We start from the raw sequence: 17,570 nt of genomic DNA, 5'->3' as shown, positions 1-17,570 counted from the left end.
CAGCAGCAGTTGTATGTAGTCTCCATTACCACAGCCTGTCCTGTCTGTCCTCTGTACTTCATGTCTCCTCATGAACTCCCCAGAGATTCAGCTAAAGTTTCAGGATCATAATCCCTGACAAGTAGAGAAGAGGATGAGGTGGCTCTTTACCAGGGGGCTGTGAAGTCGGTAAGCCAAAGCCCCAACTCCGAGTCCTCAATTTCCCCTAACTCAGACTCCCACTCCCTCATACATGGCGCATGTTTAAGTGATAACTTATTTTAAGCTTTTTATCACCCTTATGATACAATAATCAAGCTATTTAGGTAGAACATAAAATATATTTATTGGATACAACTTTAGAACACAAAAAACTTTAATAAATTGTAAATATGCAAAACGCTGCAGTAAGTGAGGAAAAAAACAGTTTTCAACAAAAACGTCCTGTATAACATTTGTGGGGTTAGTCTATGAATTTGTTCTGAAAAATATTATTGCCTCCATCAGATCCTCCTACAAAGATGACCTCAAATCTGATCGAATTATTTTAAGGCTAGAGAACAGCCTCTCTATAGGACATTTCATCATTTTCCCAAATTCTTATGAAAATATATTCAGCACATACCTCATGAACGAATACCAATTCTATTATATATTTTTGGAGTCTGAGTCTGTGTCCATTTTGGTGGAGTCAGTCGTTATAAAATGGACTGACTCCAAAAATATATAATGTTGTATAGTAACTTGTGTGATCCTTTTGTGTGAACTAAAGGGACAGTGGACATTTTGTTTCCCCTGATGAATGCTCCCCAGACAAAACGAGCCATTATAAATAATGAAAGGTGTTTGGGAATATATTTATAATCAAGTAATATTTAAGTATTTTCATTTTCTTAATTCCCGGAGAACCCCTTTAAGGAAGTTTTCAGTTTTCGACATATTGAGGCCCCTATGTAAACAGTTTTTCCTCATCCTTACTCCAGGGTTATTGTCCTCCATACATTCCCTGGCATTACTTGAGGATAAATAAATTGTTCTGATCTGGCCTCTGGAAATGGTTTCCACTGGCTTGGTGATTGAGAACATACATATGATTATGGTCAAATGCATTCTGCAGTTTGTCTTAAATGTCTGTTTATTCCTAGGATTTAATGAAAAGTTTTAACAGAGACCCTCGGATTTTCTGCATGGTCTTGTCCACCCACATCCACTCTCTGGGAGTATACCACATAGAAGCAGACACGGTAATATTTTATGACAGCGATCTGAATCCTGTGATGGATGGCAAAACCCAGTCGTGGTGTGATCTCATTGGCAGAGCAAAGGACATCCATGTTTATAGGTACTGTGGATGCTTCATAAAATATCATTTTTTAGTAGTTGGTGCATTTTTTGCATTTAGTATATTGTTCCCCCTATGTGTATGTGTTTGCTAAGACAGAAGTTTTATGTGCAGTGCAAGTTGATGTCGGCCTGTTCCCTATTTGCACATGGTATAAATGTATAGGTCATCTCTGGAGGTATATATCATACCTTCACCACTTGTGGCGCTTGGATCTGCTGATGACACTGGGCATGACTACAGATTGCTGCGGGAAACTGGCTTCCTGTCATATTACAGCATGGAGGGGATGCTGTGATATGACTACTTTACACTGCATGTGCTGTACTGGTGTAGCCAATGTGTAACCATGTGAATATAATCGACTTACTGGGGGAAAAAAAAGTCAATGAGGTCCCTTAAAAGGAAGCCATGATGCTTCTGTGCCTTATAATTCATGTGATTTGTTGTGTTTGCCACAATATACATTACATTTTAATTGTGGTCTTCCCAGGCTGGTCAGTGCCAACTCCATAGAGGAGAAGTTGCTGAGGAATGGCACAAAAGATTTGATCAGAGAGGTGGCAGCTCAGGGCAGTGACTATTCTCTGGCATTCCTAACTCAGGTATGTATAACTTTGTTTTCATTTATTATGCCAATAATTGTTTGCCATGAAGATGATTCTCAAACCCTCCTCGTGTTACATTTCTACAGCAAACCATCCAGGAACTGTTTGAAGTATGTTCTCCACTGGATGACTCTGGGGTGAAAGCTGAAGAGTTTGTGCTGCTATCCCAGGAACCATCTCCTTCAGACATAATCACCCCAAAGGTGGCAAAGCCATTTGTTGAGGTAAGACATCCTTAATTAAAGTGGGGGATTTTTGTTCGATTATTATTTTTTTTTTTAATGTTTTTAGATTCAAGAAGTGTAAGATATCATTTTTCCATTCATTCTCTTGTTCCTGCCATTTAATAGCATTTTAGTGCAAATAACTCTACCTATCATATCAAAATATGTATTTGAGATGACCAACACAAATGGTGTCTGTTACCTTCCAGCACTGGGGTCCTGGGTTAAGATCTTACTAAGGGCAACATCTGCCTGCAGTCTGTGTGTTGTCCAAATGTTTATGTAGGGTTCTCCATGTACTTCAGTCTCCTCCACCCTAAACAAACAAAACTGGAAAATGTTGAATTTAGATTATGAAGTTCAGTAGGCACAGAGATACTATGCCTGAATATGCTTGTGCTATATGAATGAGTTAAATTGTATTAAGAAATGATCTTCTAGAGGCGCCATTCTAACAAAGATGAGGGCCAGCATTCATAGGATGCAAGAAAAGGTGAAACGCTGACACTGGAACATCTGGTCTAGGTCAGGGGTGGTTTGGAGGGCTTGTACTGTAATTTGCTGCTTCATGCACGTGTTTTACTTTGTGTCTGTTCTGTATTACAGGCACTGGTAAAAATCGAGTTTGGACAGGAAGAAGAAAATGCTGAGTGTGCTGAGCAAGATGATCCAAAGCCAAATGCTGGGGTCTTCCCTACCACAGAATCGGAATATATGGAGTGCTACGAACCCTCCCAATTAAAAGAGTTATCTGACCTTATGCAGCAAGTAAGTGTATCTTTGCCACAATTGCCATTTTGTGTTGAGAAGCGCAGTGGAATAAACTCCTGAGAATCAGAACAATAACGTTGGTTGTTTTAGTATACACAGTGGGGTTAATTTACTAAAGACTGGTGTGCCACACGCCAGTCGTAAGAAAAGGCTCAACCATCAAAAGGAACAGGCCTCTTTATAAATTTGTCTCATTTGTGATGTCCATGCACCAGAAATAGAAAACTACATCTGCTAGGAGCTGGGTAGATTTCAGTTATAAGTTATGCCAGTTGTCTGGCACACATCCTTGTAAATGTATTGGGCGGGGGTGGCTTGGCCCCCTTCTGCTATGATCCATCCACTGTTTAATTAAATGCGGTGAGAGCAGCAAGAAAGATAAAGTCCCACAACTGCCAGAAAACTGGCCCACAGCCTGTGTAAATGCCCCCAGTGATTTTATGCTGTTAGCTATTTTCTAACCCTTAGAATTATGTATGTCTTTATTTCTAGCTGACTCCCATTGAGAAATATGCTCTGCACTACTTAGAATTATTCCATGCTCACAGTGTGGGTGACCAACCTGGATGCCTTGAGGTACAAGTTGTGTTTTGTTTTTTTGCTTTTTTTTTTATATACATTTTTATGAAAATCCAGGATTGTTCAGAATAAAAAAATTGGCTTTTGTACGCTCAAATAAGAGCTTCAAAATCATAATAAAGTAAAAAAAATAATAATTATATATATATATATATATATATATATATATATATATATATATATATATTAATATCCCCTTTTCCTTAGAATAAAAAATAAATACCCATTATATTTTTTGTTATTTATGTATCACCGCGATCGTTAAAATTCTAAAATATTTTTCCAATACGGCAAATGCTGTAACGGAAAAAGGGTCAAAATGGGCAATTTGCTATTTTTTTTATTGCTTCTCTTACCCCCAAAAATGTAATAAAATGTGATCAAAAAGTCTCACACACACTCCAAAATAGTATCAATAAAAACTAAAGATTGTCCCACAAAAAAATTAGCCCCCACACAGCTCAGTAGTTATGGGGTCAGAATATGGTGATGTAAAAAAAAAAACATTTTTTCCTCAAAGTTTAAATGTGTTTTTACAGTACTAAGACATGAAAAACATACACATGTGGTATCTTCGTACTGACTAAGAAAATGAAGGGCACGGGTCAGTTTTGCTGCAAACGGAACAAAACCCGTAAAACCGGTGGAGGAATTGGATTTTTTTTTTCTCCAATTCCACCCCATTTGGATTTATTTCTCCCCCCCCCCCGCTGTGCACTACATTGTATGCCATATTAAATGGTGGCATTAGAAAGTACAACTTGTCCCTCAAAAAATAAGCCCCCATACAGCTATGTGAATGGAAAAATAAAAAAGTTATGGCTCAAGGAAGGTAGGGAAGAAAAATGAAAACGAAAAAAAACTCTGGTATCCTAAAGGTTAAATGTAGAAGCCAACACGATGCCATGTGCAACCTATTCACCAGAATGCTTATTATTATAGGCGCAATTAAATGTCGCCAGGAAAGAATGGGACTCAAGTCACTTAGAGGAACTCAAGGAGAGAATGCAGTGGGAAGCTGAAGAAAACGAGGAGCTGATCAGCTACACACGGGAAGATGCATATAATATGGTAACATTTCGCAATATAATTGGACTACAGCTTAAAGTATGTAATCAAACAGCAAAGAGGTATCTGTATGTAGTGTGTAATGAAGTAAAGCAAGGCGCCACTTACAGCTCTTGTGGAGTGGACTGCCATGTTAGCACTCATATTGGGTGCATAACTATAGAAGCAGCCAATATAAAAGAATAAGATGGGATTGTAGAAGTAGCATACTAATTACTAATGATTATTATATCCCTTAAGAACTTCAGCATGCCATCTCCAAAGTGGCCACTTTTTGTCTTAAATAAAGTTGTATTCCGGTTTTAATGATTATATTTGGAGAATAGGATGTTGAACAATTTTGATAGATAGATAGATATCTATCTATCTATCTGTAACATTCATCTATAAGAGAGATGGACGGATCATGTCACCTGGCTTAACTGCCCATGTATGTAACGTGTGATAAGTTATTGTACTGAGGAGCAGAACTTACAGTAAACTGGAATACCCCTTTAAGTGGTCATTTTTATTTTCCATAGGACTTTGTTTATAATGGACCAGATGGAGAGACCGAGATAATGCCGGTGAGAATTTTTTTTAAATGCCTTGTTTTTTAATTTTACTTTCTAATACTAGTACAATTTCATGTAATTTTTTTCAAGTTACTTTTAGGGATGAGCGAATCGTGGTACCTTGGAATCGAATCCAAGTTCTGGAAATGTTTTTTTACAGTAGAAATCAATTTATGAAGATATTACGCGAAGACTTGCGAGACTTCGCCAAGTAATAACTTGGGCTCATCGAAGCCAATACATTCTAATACTTTACGGAGAGATTGCTCTGTACTGTATTGAAATGAAGCATTATGTGAATTGACTTCGGATGTTTCATCCGAAGTCTATTCTCTCATCCTTAGTTACTTTTATTTTTATTTTTTATGCTCAGACTGGAAAAAAAAAAATCTTCATTATTGTCATTCATATAATACAAATGAAATGTCTTCAGTTTATTCGTTGTCCTTAATGGCTGTTCATTTTACACAGTTCTGGACACCTCCTACTCCCCCGCAAGACGAGAATGATATTTATATTGATTCTGTGATGTGTCTGATGTATGATACCAACCCCATCCCAGAATCCAAACTGCCCCCTGTCTATATTAGGAAGGAACGTAAGAGACACAAGACAGATTCATCTGGTGAGTTTTGGTAACTGCTAGGGGCTCTCGCATTATGCTCATTTTTGCATTAAAGCATGTTTACACTTCTTAATAACACCATGACATACGTTTCTCAATGCCTTTACACCACAATTGTGATATACAAAAGTCGCACAATATGCATATGTGCACCATAATTTACTACTTTTTTTTTAATTTTTTTTTTAACTTCTCTGCACTTTTCTGGCTTAGTGGAAGGCGACGTGGGTTCATACCAACCTCTGCATTTACTATAACTTTAGCCAGAAAGTGGCGGAAGTTATAGCTGAAGTTTTCGCCAGCCTATAGCTGGCGTAGAATTCAGTTTCTGCCATGTGACAGGGCAGAGATGCGCCTGAGGCTCCTCACGCCAGTTCAGGGAGATCAAGACTGACAGAGGGATCTGCCAGTCTTGATATATCTCCCATCATTGTTTTATTCTATGTAGCTCATTAAATGCACAACTTTTTTTCTTTTTTTTTTTCTTTTCCCCATTTATGATCAAAGCTGCTGGTAGGATGAAGAAAATGCGTCATGGAGAAGCTGCTGTTCCCCCTCGTTCTTTGTTTGATAGAGCGGCTCCAAACCCACTTAAAGTGCGCAAAGAAGGCAAAGAGCAGAAGAAGAATATTCTTCTAAAGCAACAAACACAGTTTGCCAAACCTCTGCCAACTTTGATAAAACCAGTCATGGAGACTGGGCCTGACAATCCAGAGTGGCTTATCAGTGAGGACTGGGCTTTACTGCAGGTAGGTCTATGTGTTCATCAGTATTACTAATACCACAGTAATGGTGGATTCTAACTTGTATAAAAGTAGGAGAAGCCATAGTTTAAGGAAACCACAAAAAACATATTCTCTAATTTTCATAAACCCCTTCTACCCCGGGCCAGTTTTCACCATACTACCTAGGCCATTTTTTTTGCAAATCTGACATGCGTCACTTTATCTGGTAATAGCTTTGGAACGCTTTTATTTATCTCAGCCATTCTAAAACTGTTGTTCTCGTGCACGTTGTACCTCATGACGGTCCTAAATTTGAGTCAATATGTTTCACCTTTTATTTATGAAAAAATCCCAAATTTACCCAAAATTTAGAAAAATTTGCAATTTTCAAAATTCTATTTCTCTGCTTTAAAAACAGAAAGTGATACCTCCTAAAATATTTATTACTTTACATTTACAAAATGATGCCAACATAAAAGAAGACATATGGGGAATGTTATTTTCTTTTTTGGAGACGTTAGAAGGATTAGAATTTTAGAAGCAATTCAAAAAAAATATTTAATATTTCCAAAACCCATTTTTTAAGGACCAGTTCAGGTCTGAAGTCACTTTGTCGAGCTTGCATAATAGAAACCACCCATAAATGGCCCCATTGTAGAAACTACACCCCTCAAGTTAGGCTACTTTCACACTGGCGTTTTGAATTCCGTTTGTGAGATCCATTTCAGCTATCTCACAAACTGTTCAAAACGGATCAGTTCAGCCCCAATGCATTCTGAATGGATAAGGATCCGTTCAGGATGGATCAGTTTGGCTCCGTTCCGCCTCCATTCTGCTCTGTATGCGGACACCAAAATGCTGCTTGCAGCATTTTGGTGTCCGCCTGGCGATGCGGAGCCAAATTGATCCGTCCTGACTTACAATGTAAGTCAATGGGGACGGATCCGTTTTCACTGACACAATATTGTGCAGTTGAAAACTGATCCGTCCCCCATTGACTTTCAATGTAAGTCAGGACGGATCAGTTTTGACTTAGACTTATTGTTAAAAGAATAATGCAAACGGATCAGTTCTGAAAGGTTACAAGCGTTTGCATTATAGGTGCGGACCCATCTGTGTAGATACCAGACGGATCCGCACCTAACGCAGGTGTGAAAGTAGCCTTACTCAAAACTGATTTTACAAACTCTGTTAACGCTTTAGGTGTTCTACAAGAATTAAAGGAAAATAAATTCAATTTCAAAATTTCACTTTTTTGGCAGATTTTCCATTTTAATCAGTTTCTTTCTTTAACACATCGAGGGTTAACAGCCAAACAAAACTCAACATTTATTACCCAGATTCTGAGGTTTACAGAAACACCCCACATGTGGTCGTAAACTGATGTAAGGGCACACGGCAGGGCGCAAAAGAAAAGGAGCGCCGTATGGTTTATGGAAGGCAGACTTAGCTGGACTGGTTTTTAGACACCATGTCCCATTTGAAGCCCCCCTGATGCACCCCTAGAGTAGAAACTCCCAAAAAGTTACCCCATTTTGGAAACTAGGGGATAAGGTGACAGTTTTATTGGTACTTTTTTGGGGGTAAATATGATTTTTAATCGCTCTATATTATGTTTTTTGTGAGGCAAGGTAACTAAAAAATGGCAATGTTTTTGCACAGTTTTTATTTTTTATAATGTTCATTTGACAGGTTAGATCATGCGCTATTTTTATAGAGCAGGATGTTACAGACGCGGTGATATCAAATATGTCTACTTACTTTGTTTCAGTTTTATATAATAAAGCATTTTTGAAAAGAAATCGTCTCCACTTTCCGAACGCCATATTATTTTTTTGTGCAGGGGCTAATTTTTTGCAGGAAGAGTTGACGTTTTTATTGGTACCATTTTTGGGTACATATGATTTTTTTGATCATTCATTATTACACTTTATGCGGCAAGGTGACAAAAAAATTGGTGGTTTTGGCACAGTTTTTATTTATTTTTACAGCGTTCACTTGAGGGCTTAGGTCATGTAACATTTTTCTAAAGCAGGTCGTTATGGACGTGGCAATTCCTAAAATATATATATTTTCATTTATTTAAGTTTTACACGATAATAGCATTTTTTAAACAAAAAAATATGTTTCTCGCCCATTTTCCTTGGGGGACACAGACCTTGGGTATAGCTCAGCTCCCTAGGAGGCGTGACACTAAGTAAAACTGTTAAGCCCCTCCTCCATCAGCTATACCCTCAGCCTGGAGATGGAGGCTACCAGTTTTAGCTTAGTGTCCAAGGAGGCAAGACACTCCCTGCTACTGCAGGGCTGTTTTCTCCTTGTTATTTTTACTTTTTCTTCTAATTTTGTTATTTTATTTTTTCCTAGGGATACCAGAGACGCATTAGACCTCTCTGCTCTCCCGGGGTTGAGCTGCGCCAGTGCCAACTTATCTGCACTGCTGCCTCCCCCACAGAAGCAATAGGAGGATCTGGGCAGCAATGGCTCCCCTACATCCCGCCAGCTAGGGGGTCGCCCGCACGCCAAGCCCCTCTTCCAGCTTCCTGCCACTGCGGTGCCAGTGGCTGAAGGGGCGACCCTGCTGGAAAGGACTGAGGGTGAAGACGTCGGACGGTGAGATGGCTATTCCAGCCCATACCCCGTCCCTATCTGCAGCATCTACCCCTCTGGGTAAGGGGGGCACCCGTGGTCGCTCATTCTGAGCGCTCATCTGCAGGACAATGCAGCACAGCAGCATCCTCAGCACCCCCACGCCGTTCCCCCCCCACGCTGCTATCTTTCTCCCCCCCCCTCCCCCTCATTCGGGGCTGACTCCATTTTTCTCTTCTCTCTCTCCCCCTTCCCGCCGAGAACGGGGGGCGGGGCTTAGCGGTCCCGGCAGGGGGCGGGGCTTACGCGCGCGTCATTTTGGGGGCGGAGCTACGTTCTCCTTCACAGGAGACATTTCAAGCGCTGGAGGGGGCAGAGCTTGTTCCCCGTGCTTTCTGCTGAGGTTTCCCGCGCTTCCTCACTCCTGACAGGAAGCTGGGACACGGTGGGGGACTCTAACCTCCTGTGTACATCGCTCGGCTTCTGTGGGCGCTCTCTGCTGCTCTCTGCTGCTCACTGCTGTTCACTGCTGTTCACTGCTTCTCTGCTGCTGCTGATCTGGGCCATCTCCTGACGTTCTTCTGAGGCACTGGTAGGACAGTTAACCCTCTCCTAACCCTCCTGGTCATAGCTGCTATAACCCTTTGTGGTCTCTATATTAGAGTACAACCACACTTCAGCATGTCAGATCCCACAGGTGCCCCCAAACCCTGGTACCATGCCTGTACCGCCTGTAAGGAACTTTTTCCGCGTGGGCAATCTGAGCCGCATTGCCTTGCATGTCAGGCCCCGGTGCAGGGCCCGCTTCCCGCTGCGCCCCCCGGTGCCTCTGAACCCCCTGACTGGGCTAGGTCTCTGTCTCAGGCGGTGGAAAGCCTTACACACGTAGTGGGCCGTCTCGTGGATAGACCGCCTCTCCCGCAGGCTGCCACAATCCCTGTCGCACCCGCTGGGACTACCGTTTCTGCCGCCCCCACTGGTTCCCTGCCTCCCAGCGAATCTTCCAGGGCCCGGCATACTCAGAAACGTTCAAGGGTTGAGCGCACATCTTCTCCAGATGCTTCGCTCTCTCCGCCATGCGTGCGAGCTCAGTCAAGTCTATCCTCTCAAAGGGATACGCTTTCTGAGGGAGAACTGGCGGATTCGGACGTGGACATGGACTCAGAGCTTCCGTCCAAATTGGCGTCCGCGGTGGGGCATCTTGTCACTAGCATCTGTGATACCTTTCAGCTACACGATGACCCCCCCAGCTCTGAACAGGCCGGCGTGTCCTTTCTCCGCCCCAAACAGGCCTCCAAGGTTTTTCCCATACACGCTGATTTTTCTTCTGTGGTATCCAAGGCTTGGACTCGGCCTAACGTCCGCTTTATTACACCCAGAAAGCTGGACATTTGTTATCCCTTTCCAGCGGATTCTGTGACCACGTGGACATCCCCGCCTAAGGTTGATCCTCCCGTGGCTCGCCTGTCCAAAAGCACTACTATTCCTGTACAGGACGGATCTTCCCTCCAGTCTGTTGAGGACCGTCGTACGGAATCCCTCTCCAAGGCCATATTTACTGCCTCTGGTTCGGCCCTTAGACCGGTCTTTGCCTCCGCCTGGGTTGGCAAAGCGGTCTCTGAATGGGGTTTGCAACTGGAACGGGAGTTAGGGTCGGACGTCCCTGTTCAGGACCTCCGTTCCTTAGCCCAACTAATTGTTCAGGCCGGAAAATTCGTCTGTGAGGCCTCCCTTGATGCGGGTGCCCTCATTGCCCGTTCCTCTGCCCTGGCAGTTTCTGTCAGGAGGGAACTCTGGCTGAAGGTTTGGGCGGCGGACGCCGCTTCCAAACGCTCTTTGGCCGGCCTACCATTCACGGGTTCCCGCCTGTTCGGAACCCGTCTGGACGAACTTATATCAGAGGCCACGGGTGGGAAGAGTACTCACCTCCCCCAGTCCAGGCCAATGGGCGCCCCCCGTGGTCGCGCTGGTTCGTCCCGTTTTCGGTCCTTTCGCCACCCCACCGGGTCTAGACCCGCGGCCAGTTCTTCTTCCTCTGGCCCAGCCCAGGATAGACGCAAGAAGCCGTTTTTTCGGACGTAACCTACCTGGCGCAAGTCCCAGCCTGCACGGGCTCCCACAGGCCAGCAGCCCTCTGCCTGAAGGTGCGCCCCCACCCACCCGGGTGGGGGGCCGCCTTCTCCTATTCAGGAACGTATGGCGGGCCCACATCTCAGACGCATGGGCGCTCGAGATTGTATCTTGCGGATACAAAATCGAATTTGCGTCCATTCCGCCAGACCGTTTCTTCCGATCCCGTCCTCCGCGAGATCCCGTACGAGTGGCCGCCTTCTTCGCGGCCATTCACTCTCTAATGGACAAGGGTGTCGTCGCCCCCGTGCCTCCGACGGAAAGGTTCAGGGGGTTCTACTCGAACCTCTTTGTGGTTCCCAAGAAGGAAGGCTCAGTGCGTCCGATCTTGGACCTAAAACGCCTGAACCGTTTTCTCCGACTGCAGAGATTCCGGATGGAGTCTCTCAGGTCCGCAGTGGCCTCCCTGGAAAGAGGGGATTTCATGGCCTCAATCGACATTCAGGATGCATACCTCCACGTTCCGGTTGCTCCATGTCATCACCGCTTCCTGCGCTTCGCGGTGGGGGACGATCACTTCCAATTCGTCGCCCTTCCCTTTGGTCTGGCGACGGCTCCTCGAGTGTTCACCAAGGTCCTGGCCCCTGTCTTGGCCCTTCTACGTTCAAGAAGTGTTTTTCTTCTCCCATACTTGGACGACATCCTGGTCAAGGCACCCTCCTTCTCTCAGACATCCCGCAGTGTGGAACTCACTCTGGAGACCCTGACGCGGTTCGGTTGGATTATCAACCACCCCAAATCTTCCCTTACCCCCTCCAGACGGCTGATCTTCCTGGGGATGCTCCTAGATACAGAGTTGGCGGAGGTCCGCCTTCCGTCGGACAAGCGTCTGGCCCTTCGCGGGTCGGTTCGCAGTCTCCTCCGCCATCACCGCCCTTCCCTCAGATCCAGCATGCGGTTGTTGGGAAAGATGGTTGCCTGTTTCGAAGCGGTGCCGTTCGCACAATTCCGATCCCGCACCTTTCAGAGGGCAATTCTGTCGGCCTGGGACAAATCACCGAGGAGTCTGGACAGGACCTTTCTTCTGCCTCCCCTGGCTCGGGCTTCCCTCGGCTGGTGGTTGCATATCCCTCTAAGGGGGAAGTCCTTCCTTCCACTGAACTGGCTGGTGATTACCACAGATGCCAGCTTACGGGGGTGGGGGGGGTTTTCCCTCCCCGGTCCGTCCAGGGCGTTTGGTCTCTATCGGAGTCCAGACTTCCAATCAATATTCTGGAACTGAGGGCGATTCTTCTGTCCCTCAGACACTGGACCCATCTGCTGAGGGGCCACCCTGTTCGGATCCAATCGGACAATGCCACGGCTGTGGCATACATAAACCATCAGGGAGGCACTCGCAGCGATGCAAGAGGTGACCCTCATTCTCCTCTGGGCGGAGACGCACGTGCCGGCCTTCTCTGCGATTTACATCCCGGGGGTGGACAACTGGGCGGCGGATTTCCTCAGCCGGTCCACCATCGACCCGGGAGAATGGTCCCTGCACCCAGAGGTGTTCGAAGCCCTTTGTCTTCGCTGGGGTCGCCCCGACGTGGACCTCATGGCCTCCAAATTCAACCACAAGGTCCCCCTATACCTGGCCAGGGCACGGGACCCGAAGGCATACGGCGCCGACGCGCTCGTCCTTCCGTGGCGCGAATTCTCCCTTCTGTACGTCTTTCCTCCTTTTCCCCTCCTGCCACGGGTTCTTCGGAGGATCGCGGCAGAGGGCGTCCCCGCGATTCTAATCGCCCCGGATTGGCCCCGCCGGTCTTGGTACGCCGACCTAATGTTGCTGTTGGCAGACGCACCGTGGCCACTGCCCTCCAGGGAAGACCTTCTCTCTCAGGGACCGATCTTCCACGAGCATTTAGGCTCGCTACGTTTGACGGCGTGGCTATTGAGACCGCCGTCTTAACGCGACGGGGTTTCTCCGCGGACGTAGTCCGCACCATGATCCGGGCTCGTAAGCCCGTATCCTCTAGGATCTACTATCGGGTTTGGAGGTCCTATCTGGGGTTCTGTGAGTCCCGGAGCATCCCACCTCTCCGTTTTTCTCTTCCCACAATCCTGTCCTTCCTCCAGTCGGGTCTGGACCTGGGGCTGTGCCTCAGTTCTCTGAAGGGTCAGATTTCGGCGCTGTCTATTCTTCTCCAGCGTCCCCTGGCCCCTCTAGGGCCAATTAAGACCTTTTTACAAGGGGTGGCTCACTCTGTTCCGCCGTACCGCCCTCCAGTTCCTTCCTGGGACCTGAATGTGGTGCTCTCGTCGCTCCAATCAGCCCCCTTCGAGCCTTTACGGGAGGTCTCCCTTCGCCTTCTGTCCTGCAAGGTCATCTTTCTTGTGGCCGTCACGTCTCTCCGACGGGTGTCGGAGTTAGCGGCTCTTTCTTGCTCCGAACCTTTCCTGATCTTCCACCAGGATAAGGTTGTGCTTCGGCCTGTCCCGACTTTCCTGCCAAAGGTGGTCTCCGCCTTTCACATCAATGAGGACATCGTCCTTCCGTCGCTCTGTCCCTCTCCTTCCCACCCCAGAGAACGGGAACTGCACCGTCTGGATGTGGTCAGGGCGTTGAGGATTTACTTGGAGGTCACCGGGTCCTTTCGGCGCACGGACTCCCTGTTTGTGGTTCCGGAGGGTTCGCGCAAAGGGTTGGCGGTCTCCAAGGTGGCTATTGCCCGTTTCATTAAACTGGCGGTGTCTGAGGCTTATCGAGCCAAGGGCAGGCCTCCGCCTTTTGGCGTCACTGCTCATTCCACCAGAGCAGTCGGAGCTTCCTGGGCGCAGAGGCATCGGGCCTCGGCTGAACAGTTGTGCAAAGCAGCCACTTGGTCCTCTCTGCACACTTTCACAAAGTTCTATAGGGTGCATACGCATGCATCAGCGGATGCTGCGTTGGGCCGCCTGGTTTTGCAGGCAGCGGTTTCCTGATGCTCTGGTGGTGTTCCGCCTTGGGTTTGTGGTCCCTCCCTTCTTGGACTGCTCTTGAACGTCCCAAGGTCTGTGTCCCCCAAGGAAAATGGGCGAGAAAAGGAGATTTTTGTATAACTTACCAGTTAAATCTCTTTCTCGCTCTTCCTTGGGGGACACAGCACCCACCCTTCTGTGTTTGGTTACAGGGTTATGGTCTGGCGCCCCGTTGGGTTGCTGGCTGGTTGTTTCCGTTATTGGTTGTTATCCTTTCACTACTTGGACACGCAACTGGTAGCCTCCATCTCCAGGCTGAGGGTATAGCTGATGGAGGAGGGGCTTAACAGTTTTACTTAGTGTCACGCCTCCTAGGGAGCTGAGCTATACCCAAGGTCTGTGTCCCCCAAGGAAGAGCGAGAAAGAGATTTAACTGGTAAGTTATACAAAAATCTCCTTTTTAGTGTCTCCATAGACTGAGAGCCATAGTTTATTTATATTTTTTAACCGATTGTCTTAGGTAGGGGCTCATTTTTTGTAGGATGAGATGACAGTTTGATTGGTTCAATTTTGGAGGGCATACGCCTTTTTGATTGCTTGGGGTTGCACTTTAAGTGATGATCGGTGACAAAAAATGGCTTTTTGGCACTGTTTTTATTTGTTTTTATTTATGGGGAGTTAGGTCATGTGATATTTTTATAAGAGCAGGTTGTTATGGACAGGGCAATATCTAACATGTCTACTTTTTTATTTATTTATTTATTTATTTATTTATTTCACTTTAACACAATAATAGTCTACGACTGACCAGTCTTTGCTGGCACTGGCAATAACGGCAATGAGTCATTTTTGCAATTGTGATGTAAGGTGACAAAAAATAGCTTTTTTTTGGTACTGTATTTTTATTTTTTTACTGTGTTCACCTGAGGGGTTCAGTCATGTGATATTTTTATAGAGCTGGTTGTTGCAGACGCGGCGATACCGAATGTAATATATTTTATTTTTGGGCGATTTGCCTTTAATGTAGGGGCTCTTTTTTTGCGGGATGAGGTGACTGTTTTATTGGTGCCTTTTTGATCGCTTGGTGTTGCACTTTTTGTGATTGTAAGGCAACAAAAATAGCATTTAAAAAAAAAAAAAAAATTTACGGTGCTTATCCGATCATGTGATATATTTATAGAGCCGGTCGTTACACACGATACCTAATATGTGTGTTTGCTTTTTTTGTCTTCTATTTTTTAATATAAATTCAGGGGAAAGTGGAATTTTTTTGTTTTTACTTGAAATGTATTTTTATTTTTTTTTCTGTCCCATTCTGGGACTTTAATTTTGGGGGTCTGATCCCCACTGCAATCCATTACAATACAATGTATTGTAATGCATTGCCTGTTAGTGTATTACACTGAGTAATACACTAACAGGTTGCATAGGAGACCCAGCCTGAGGCTGGATCTCCTGGGCCCCCGTAGACGGCAGGTCCCGATGCCGTGCAAGGAATTGGGCAGCCTCTGCATGGCATCGGGCTGCCTTCTCACCCATCAGGTCACCGCCACGGCAGCGCGGGGACCCGATGGACTCCCTCACCCACTGCAAATCCCTTTTATGCCGCGGTCAGCGCTGATCGTGGCATAGAAGGGGTTAATCAGCCGGCATCTGCTTGTATAGCGATGCCGGCGGATACAGCAGGGGCCCGGCTACCAGGGACTGACTCGCCCCTGCAGTGATTGGGCGCGCACCGCTCCGATGCCCGCCCAATCACCATGACGTAATAGTACGTCAAAACGCAGGAACGCACCTGCCGCCATGCCGTACTATTACGTCATATGTCGGGAAGGGGTTAAATCGGTTGTCTCACTCCAGCAAATGGCATTCATCATGTAGAGAAAGTTAATACAAAGCACTAACTAATATATTGTTGTTATCCATATTGCTTCCTTTGCTAGCTGGATTAATTTTTCCATCACATTATACACTGCTAGTTTCCACCCTGCAATCAATCAGTGTTGGTTGTGCTTGCACAGTATAGCTAAAAGCACTTGTCTATGTGCACTCCCGCGATCCGGGCCACTAGAGAGGCTGATGCTTTTTCCTAGAGTGTGCAAGCACGACCACCACTGATGGATTGCTGGGTAGTCTGTAACCATGGATACGAGCAGTGTATAATGTGATGGAAAAATGGATGAAGCCAGTAAAGGAGGCAATATGGACGATCACAATACATTAGTAAGTGCCTTGTATTCACTTTCTCTACATGATAAATGCAACTTACTGAAGTGAGATAACCTCTTTAAGTCACATCACATTAAAGGGTTTCTGTCACCAGAATTAACTCTATTAAACTAGCTGACATTAGCAATATTTTATAATATGCTAATTAGCCTCTACGTGCGTTGACAGGGTCAGGCAGTGTTGGTCTCCTACTGCCGGCCCTGTCTGCCGTCTAAATCTTGTGCCTGCGCCTTCCCGTTCAGTATTTGAAGGCAGGCGAAGTGAGTGAAGGGCGCTCGCCGGCTGCCAGAGCACAGTGTCAGCAGTTGTAGGTGAAGGCTGCCTGGCCCTGTCAATCTAGTGTAGCAGGGAGTGGCCGGAGGTGGTAGAACGGAGCCTCTAGGAGCAGGGGCAACGCACCCCCTGCACCTAGAGGCTAATTAGCGTATTGTAAAAGTTATATTTCTGGAGTAACGGGGGCATAGATAAAAGTAGGAATAGGCTAGTTAGGTTCAGCTGATATTAGCACATTGCTAATGTCAGGTAATTTAATAGGGTTAATTCTGGTGACAGAAACCCTTTAATATAGGGAAATGTTATTCTGAAAATCAAATCAATTGGCACGTCTGATACATCTCGGCACAGAGTAGATTTAGAAGCTAATAATTGTTGAATATTTGTCATTTTGTCAGTGCTTACCGTATTTTTCGCCCATAAGACGCAGCTAGGTTTTTGAGGAGGAAAATAAGAAGAATTTTTATTTTTTTACCAAAAGGTGTGCTTTTGTGGGTTTTGAACTAATGGTAGTCTGTGGATGACACTATTATAGGGGGATTTGTGAATGACGCACTGTTATGGGGATTTGTGAATGACGCACTGTTATGGGGGGATATTTGGATGGCACTGTTATGGGGGGATCTGTGCATGACACATACCGTATATAGCATCTTATACGTGTTATCCACAGATATCCCCCATAAGTGTCCCTTTGTACAGTAAATAGTGACCCCAATACAGGGGGTGGAGGCTGGCAACTGGTGTTGAAATCTCGGCGGGGCCCAGTGCAGTCACTGTACTCTAATACACCCGGCCCTCACACACCAGTATTCATATGTAAACTGTAGGCAATCTATATGTAAACCGCAAGGTAGAGCAATCCACATAATACTCACTATGAAACTCCCGTACTAGCAGGCACTGCAGGCTGGCCGGTCCCTCACTTCCTCACGCACCTGCTCCGCCTACTTCATTAATAAAGTGGGAGGGGCATGCACGTGAGAAAGTG

The 17,570-nt window shown here is 45.6% G+C and overlaps 1 protein-coding gene and 1 non-coding gene across 3 annotated transcripts in view; both read left to right on the top strand.

The window, feature by feature from the left end:
• Window positions 1-17,570, top strand: part of LOC122924487 (E1A-binding protein p400-like) — a 153,122-nt gene that overhangs the window by 94,036 nt on the left and 41,516 nt on the right. For both annotated transcript variants that reach the window (XM_044275619.1, XM_044275618.1), the window contains exons 28-36: window positions 1,125-1,321; window positions 1,815-1,926; window positions 2,016-2,153; window positions 2,760-2,921; window positions 3,417-3,500; window positions 4,446-4,574; window positions 5,093-5,137; window positions 5,597-5,750; window positions 6,258-6,499. In XM_044275619.1, coding sequence (XP_044131554.1) covers window positions 1,125-1,321; window positions 1,815-1,926; window positions 2,016-2,153; window positions 2,760-2,921; window positions 3,417-3,500; window positions 4,446-4,574; window positions 5,093-5,137; window positions 5,597-5,750; window positions 6,258-6,499 — 1,263 coding nt within the window. The remainder of the gene's footprint in view (window positions 1-1,124; window positions 1,322-1,814; window positions 1,927-2,015; window positions 2,154-2,759; window positions 2,922-3,416; window positions 3,501-4,445; window positions 4,575-5,092; window positions 5,138-5,596; window positions 5,751-6,257; window positions 6,500-17,570) is intronic.
• On the top strand, window positions 943-1,070 carry LOC122925296. Its single transcript, XR_006387607.1, has one exon. It is a non-coding gene; the product is annotated as a small nucleolar RNA SNORA49 (small nucleolar RNA).

Source organism: Bufo gargarizans, chromosome 1 (genome assembly GCF_014858855.1).
Source record: "Bufo gargarizans isolate SCDJY-AF-19 chromosome 1, ASM1485885v1, whole genome shotgun sequence".
Taxonomy (NCBI): Eukaryota; Metazoa; Chordata; class Amphibia; order Anura; family Bufonidae; genus Bufo; species Bufo gargarizans.
Note: the sequence above shows the minus strand (reverse complement) of the source record. Positions and strands in the feature narration are given on the sequence as shown.